Source organism: Zingiber officinale, chromosome 1B, assembly GCF_018446385.1.
Source record: "Zingiber officinale cultivar Zhangliang chromosome 1B, Zo_v1.1, whole genome shotgun sequence".
NCBI classification, from domain to species: Eukaryota; Viridiplantae; Streptophyta; class Magnoliopsida; order Zingiberales; family Zingiberaceae; genus Zingiber; species Zingiber officinale.
The window spans coordinates 135,314,707-135,322,478 of NC_055986.1; the positions used below are offsets into that span (position 1 = coordinate 135,314,707).

General features: G+C 38.4%; 1 protein-coding gene across 1 annotated transcript; it reads right to left on the bottom strand.

The window, feature by feature from the left end:
* Window positions 1–224: 224 nt before the first annotated feature.
* On the bottom strand, window positions 225–1,953 carry LOC121980700 (linamarin synthase 2-like). The gene is made up of 2 exons (XM_042532867.1): window positions 1,434–1,953; window positions 225–1,309 (listed from the first exon to the last, which is right to left on the bottom strand). Exons 1-2 carry the CDS (start codon window positions 1,951–1,953, stop codon window positions 423–425), a joined length of 1,407 nt encoding a protein of 468 aa, XP_042388801.1. The 3' UTR covers window positions 225–422.
* Between the last annotated feature and the right edge of the window lie 5,819 nt (window positions 1,954–7,772).

The window sequence follows — 7,772 nt, forward strand, 5'->3', positions numbered from 1 at the left end:
TTTGGGACGTGATATTTCCGATGCCTGACTTGAGTGTCGGAGGATCAACATCGGGGATCTCTTCCTTGACTTGACACTGACATTACTTGTTTTGCTAAACGGAGCGCATTCTACAGCTAGGCTGCGTAGTATCCACATCCCTAACTTTCCATCCTTCCATTTTTGAACAAGATCAATAGTCATTCATTATGGTAAAAGATTAATACGTTCGCGGCTAATACGAAGAAGGAAATCAATAGTCATTCATGATTTATTTCTTCAGTGTGAATCTAGAAACATATTAACAGAGACGCCATATGAGGAGGGAACCACTATTTATTTATTTACTTTTTTTTTTTTCACATGGGGAGAAAAAGTAAATAGGACATCCAGTGGTGCAATCGGGCACGGAATTAAATTCACGACAGCGATTGCTTTCTCGTCTACATCAAGCTGACGACCAGCCTATCGAGATCGGTGGTGGAGGAGCCACCTGGGCCAACAGCATCCCTCGCTTTCTCCTTCCAGTCGGCCGCCCTGCGCTTCAATTCTTCATCCGCCATTACGGCCCGCACGCAGCGTTCCACCTCCTCCTGCGTCACCTCGCCGGAAATCTCCACGCCTATACGCCACGTCGCGCATAAGTACCGGCAGTTGGTCTGTTGCTCGGCGAAAAAGGGCCAGCATACGACAGGCCTGCCTTCGACCACACTCTCTAGCGTCGAGTTCCACCCGCAATGCGACAGGAAAGCCGCCGTCGCCGGGTGAGCCAAGACCCTCTGCTGGTCGCACCACCCAACCACCGCTCCTCGATCCCCCACTTTCGCCGCCATCTCTTTCACTATCGCCGCAGCATCGCCATCCTGCAACAGATCCGGCCTCACCGCCCACAGGAACCGGTGCCCGCTTCGCGCCAGGCCCCACGCGAACTCTTTCAGCTGCGACTTTGTGACCACCGTGATGCTGCCGAAGTTTACGTGGAGGACGGAGGCGTCGGGTTGGGCGTCCAGCCACCGGAGGCAATCCACGTCCACGTTCCAGAGGGAGGAGGAGACGGGGGAGGAGGGGAGCGGGCCGATGGCGTAGAGGTTGGGGTACTTGGAACGGATCGCGGCGAGAACAGGGCCCTCAAGAGCGGCGAATGTGTTGAGGATCAAGCCTGCGCATCGAGGGGCGTCGACGGTGGCACGGCGGACAATAAGATTGAGCATGGCGTCATCAGGGTCAGTGGTGCGGACGAAGGTGGGGAAATCCCGCAGGCGGAGCTTCTCCAGGCCGGGGATCCAGTCAATGGGCGTGTCCAGGTACCCGTTCGTCAAGAAGCTTTCGTCTGTTTCATTAAAAAAAAAAAAAAAAAATTTCGTCTGTTGCCAATAAATAATTGCGAAATAAATTCTATTAATTATTTTGTTCTTTTTTACGGTCTATTTCTTTAATTCGGTTAAATTTTGTACCTTTGAGAGGCGTGTAGCCTCTGCTGACCAGGTCCGGATAGTGAAGGTAGCTCCAGCCGCCACAGGCGCTGTGCGTGAAGAAGAAGAACACAGGCACGCCGAAGTCCTCGTCGACGGTGAATCCCATACCTCCGTCGGATACGATGCTTGTTACCGGCGGCACGTCAGGCGCTCGTCCGAGGCGGGCCATGAGGTCCCTGAAGGGGACGAGGCACGTGGAGCGCACGGACAAGACTATCGCCGGGACTTCCTGCGTCACGTCCTGCTTGTCGGAAGGCGGCGGAGGGAGGCCGTCGGGGATTGTCTCGACGCGGAAGGATGGGCCGGCGGCGGCGGCCCAGTCGTGGCCCCGGGACCGGGCCAGGCGGCGAGCGTTGTACTCAGTGAGGACGAAGGTGACGTGGAAGCGGCGAGCGAGGAGGAGGGTGGCCAGGCGCAGGAACGGGGTGATGTGGCCCTGCGCCGGAATAGGGACTAGCACGGCGTGGGGTTGGGGTTCGGCCGCAATCAATGAAGCCATGTATTTTTGGATTCCTCTCGCGTCTGCAACTCTGGTCTTGCGGATCGGCAGCCAATATATCAATATTAAATTATGATTAATATATGTGGAGAATACGTGGACGCCACGCTTCTTGACCTAATTGTTGATTATAATTTTTTTTCTTATTCTTGAGTTAATTGTGCCAAATCGGATTAGTTAGAATGATTTTTTTTCTCTAATAATATCATATTTTATAAATTAATTATATTATTTTCTCTTTTTCTGTTTAATTTTTAAAAATTATCTTTTTATATCAATAATTAATTATATTTTAAAAATAATATGTATTAATTAAATATTTTAAATTTATTTTCTTGTTGGCCCAATTCTGACCATTAAAATTTATGGATACTTAAAGCTTCAGATCACATTAAATAAAATGGTACTCCGACTCATTTCAGTACCTGTCTCGACGTAAGTTGTGGTCTTAAACGTTCACTGCACTGACATCTATTACTTTTTAATTCTTAGCTTTTTCGCCACCGGGCCAACATCTTCTGCGAGACTGCGACTCTTCAGAGAATAAAATCTCCGCTAGAGAAGTGCGACAAAAGTTGCCATGAACCTTGTCTTCAATAAATAAATAAAATACATTACACAATTATTAGCATAATAAAACGAATATAAATAGGATGGTCGGTCATGCAATATGTTGCAGTAGGAAAGGAAATTGGTTAATTCCTAATTTAGTCCTTCATTTTTGTTTGACTCGGTCCAATTTTATCTTCAATTGATCCAATTTAATCTTCTAATTTTTAAAGGTTTTCCAAATTAATTCTGTCGTCTAAATCCTTGTTCAAATACATAAGAAGACTTTATTTAATAGGCGGAAGTGACCTATTATATGAGTTATTTTTTATTGTTGACTTATTCTCTAATTTGTAATTCGTATTGACCTAGAAATCACAATCAAAGACTCACTTTTATAATTTCTTCCCTAAATGTTCATCAATAATGTAAGAAGGTAGTGTTTGATTATAGACATGATAGAAGAGGGTAAACAACACGCATTACTTTCTCATTCATTTCGGAAAATACATAAAATATATAGTGGAATAAAGAATGAAAAGACAAGCAATGCTAACAAGTTTTCTTTACTTGGTTCGGAGTCTGTGACGACTCCTATTCTAAAGCTCACGATCGTTGATCGCTTGCATTGGGCAATCACTATAGATCCGGAAATATGTACAGAGATTAAGCATAATTGCAATACAATAAAGTTACCAACAACAATAGAAATATAAGTCTTTCGTCGATTATCGGAGTAGCATCGGAGAAAGCAGTAGTTGTTCATTCTTGATCTTGGAATTATGTTTCGTTAGTGTTATTGAAGCAACTAGTCGAGCCTTCCTTTTATTGCCAACCTAAACCTGATCCAGATCCACTGATCTCAGGATCAAGTTTGACTCGTCGCTGATCGACTGATCCCCCTGGTTTGGTAGACCGATCCCGTCTAGATCAGCCACGCTTCATGTTTAGATTTTGTCGCTCCGGATAAGCCTTCGTTCAGTCGATCGATCCTGTCGTTCAATCAATCGATTAGTCAATGATCTCTGTCCCCGATCAACCCGGCATGATCCAGTCATCGCTTATCCTTGATTCGTTCGACTGAACCCGAGGTTTGGTCGACCGATCCCCTCGTTAAATCTGGTCCACTCGCTGGAACTTTGATCTTGCTGCTTGGAGGTTCGGTCGACTAAACCGAACGTTCGGTCGACCGATCCCGGTCGATTCTAACCTTGTACAAAGTGTTAGTCTCCTGCAAAATAGAGTTAGCACATAGTAGATAATATATAAATCATTAACCCGACAACCTTCGGATTGCCCGGTTTTGAATTTGGATTTCCTCCAGAAACCCTAGGTCGAACCGACGTCTACTGTTCCCTCACAGGGGAACGCGTTCTCACCTACTCCTCTCAGGAGAAGTTACCTGTTGCCAGACCGGTCCTCCAGACCCACTGGACTTTCCGCCTAGGGTTACCATTCCCTAGGACCTAGAGTTACCTCCCCCTAGGGTTTTCCATAACTTAGGGTTACCACCCCTAGCACCTAGGGTTACCACCCCCTAGGGTTTTTCATAACCTAGGGTTATCACCCCCTAGGGTTTTCCATCTGCCTTTCCACAGCTAGGACTTTCCATCACCTAGGGTTACCGCCTCCTAGGACCTAGAGTTGCCTCCCCCTAAGGTTTTCCACCTGTCTATAATCCACTAGGACTTTTGCCTAAGACAACTTAGGACTTTCTTGCAAGTTCAATCAACCATGTTAGATCATTATAAAACTTAACTTTGGACCCTTTGACATAATCAAAATTCAGGTTCGATCGTCTGATGCTTCACACTCCAACAATCTCCCTCTTTTTGATTATGACAACACGGTTCAAAGTTAAGTAAAACATAACAATAAATAAAGGATTTTAAGCATGAGCATAAATACAATAATTTATAAAAAAAACTCCTTTATGCTCCCCTTTCATAAAAATTATGTTTAACTCTTACCTTTTAACTTTTCTCGCCCCCTTTAACATATATCAAAAAGGAGAGAAAGTGTTTTGAAAAAAGTTTTTTTACTTTGTTTAACATTAAGCTCCCCCTGAATGGTAACATTTAAAAACACTTAGTTAAACTTAGCTTTGAAAATAATTGCTTTGAAAAATACTTAGCCAAATTAGAAATGCTTTAAAAATACTTACCTTTTTCAACAAAGACTTAGCTAAACTTAAGTTTTGAAATTACTTAGCTATAAAAAAGACTTAGCTAATCTTAAGTTTTGAAATGGTCTTAGCTTTTTCCAAAATAAAACTTAGCTAAATTTTAACTTTGAAAATAATTATTTTGTCAAGTACTTAGCTTTCAAAAGAAGTTGATAGAAACTTAGCTTTAATACTTAGCTTTATAGAGGTTTTGAAAAAGACTTAGTTAAAAGTACTCAGTTTAAAAAAGGATTTTGATTAAAGCTTAGTTTTAAAAAAATATGATAAAAATTGAATTAAGTACTTAGCTTTAATAAGAAGTTGATAAAAATTTAGTTAAATACTTAGCTTAAAAAGCTTTTTGATAAAAATACTTTAGCTTTAAAAATGTTTTGATAAACACTTAGTTTTAAAAATATTTTGATAAAAACTTAGCTTTCAGAATATTTTAATAAAAACTTTAAAAATATTTTGATAAAAATTTAGCTTTAAAAATATTTTGATAAAAACTTTAGTTTTAAAAATATTTTGATAAATACTTAGCTTTATGAATATTTTGATAAAACTTAGTGTTAAAAATATTTTGATAAAAATACTTAGCTAAGTAAATTTTTTTTTGAAAAATACTTAAAAATACTTTATCCAAAACTTAGTTTCCGTCTTTTCAAAAATGATTTATTTTTCTTTTCAAAAATAGTTTTAAAAAAATTAAACTTTCTCTTTCAGAAGTATTTTGAACTTTTGAAAAGTTTAACTTTTAAAATCAATGTTTAACAAAAATAAATAAATAAAAATTAATGTCTTAACCTTCCTTTCACTTTTTCTTAATTAATGCCAAAAATATTTGAGGGTCCTAGAGTTCAAGCATGTAAAATAAACATAAAAGTTATTATTTATTTTTCTAATTTTTCATCTAACTCATTCTATGTTGTCAAATATGTTCAACTTATGAGTGAGTGTGAGGCGAAGTTAAGTTGATTTTATCCTTAACTTTGAAAAAATATTTATGATATAGAAGTATATTTCAAAAATAATTTAAGTTAAATTTGAATTTTAAAATTATTGAATTTAAGATTTTTTAAAATATAAGTTTGAATTTGAAAACATATACGTTTGAGTAATTAAATTTTAAATTTTGAATTTTGAAACTTTTTAAATAAAATTTAAAAATAATTATGATTAAGATTTTAAAAATTAAATCATTTGAAATTAATTTACTTTGATTAAGGATTTTAGAATTAATTGAAATTAATTATGATTTGAAAGTAATTATGATTTAATAATGATTTGAAAATAATTAAAATGTTAACATTAATTATGATTTGAAAGTAATTATAATTTAATTATGATTTAAAAATAATTAACATTTTGAAATTAATTATGATTTGAAAATAATTATTATTTAATTAGATTTTAAAATTAATTATTAATTAAAATGACTTAGTTTAATTAAATTAATTTTTAGTTAACTTAATTGAGTTTAACTAATTTGGGTTTGGTTAACTACTTTATATTTTAAACCTAGGTCCATCTCACCCTTTTCTAGATTTTCAATCAAAGAATATTAATAATTGAGATGGTTAATTTAATCTTCAATTTAAATTCCAATCTAATGATTGATCAATATTTAAATTAGACTAAGGTTTAACAATCAATTAATTAAATATCTATTTCAATAATTAACTTCTAGGCTGTGGCGAGGTACTAGGTCTTCTTGGGTATACGATTATCCACCACTTCTAGAAAAAACCTTTTAAAAAAATTAAATATTTAAATTTCTTTCTGAAAATCTTAGGTCTAACTAGTCAAGTGTGGATCAAACCTAAGTCCTTATTTACCCTAGTCTAAGCATGAATAATAAAAGGCAGTAAATTAAACATCAGACAATTCTATTTTATGATAAAAATGGTCTTTTTATTGTATCCCCCTGGATCATAGCCTCAATAAGGTCTATCAAAGTAATGAACTTGATCCTTGGGGATCCAATATTGACCAAGTCTAACTTGATTAGTCAAGTTAGGCTTTGGAACCCATGTTTGGACTGTTCTTCTATGTGTTCGATTAACAAGCAATAGATAAGATCTAAACTTACAGTTAGCCTTATATCCAAGTCCATATCGATTGTATATGGCTCTTTGTTTTCCAAGAATTAGGTCAAGGTTCTTAGAACCCAAAGTAAATCGTTCCAATGAGTCCTTGAGTTCTTTGACCTGAATTTTTAAATTGGAATTCTCTTCCTGAACTTGCTCAGTCAAAGAGCTCAAGTTAGTCGCTTCTTTAAGGTTGTTACCTACTTTTGGAGTGACTTGACATTGACATTGGATTTGGCCAACTTTCTTAATAAATATTCAACTAAGTTTTGTAAGTCATCTATCTGAGTACCAAAAATTAGGGAACTTACAATGTTGTTTGGCCCTCTGGAAATGGATACAGATCCATGGCTTCTCTCAGACTCGGTTTTCGATTCGCTCTTGGTTTCAGACTCGGACTCAGTTTCAGCAACGTACGCTTGTACCGGTAGAGCGAGGAAGCTTGTTTTCTTGTGTTCTTCTTCGTCGGACTCTTCCAATGACTCGGACCATGTTTGATGTGCGTAAATATTATGATGGTTTATGCATGCTTTTACGCACATTCACTTGCTTTATACATACGTATTCTTTGTATGATCGCCTCTTTTATCGTATATTCATCGTATATATTCTTTTGTATGGATATCTGCTCTTTGTTTGGTTTTGTGTTGATAGGGACAACTTTCGGAGCGAAAATAACATTTGTCGACGCACCGGAGTGAACCAAAGAACACGGTCGTGCAAACCTTGCACGGACGTGTGACCAGACAGAAGGGAAGATATGCACGGTCGTGCAACCCTTACATGACTGTGCGGCCAAACCAGAGGCGGAGCATCACACGGTCGTGCAAACCTGCACGGCCGTGCACCCCATGATCGAGGCCAAGCAACACACGGTCGTTCGACCCTGCATGGTCGTGTCACCAAGAACCGAGCCCCAGCATCACACGGTCGTGCCAATTGGCATGACCGTGCAACACATCCAGAGCCCAGTCAGGGCACGGTCGTGCCATCCTTGCACGGTCGTGCTGCCGCGC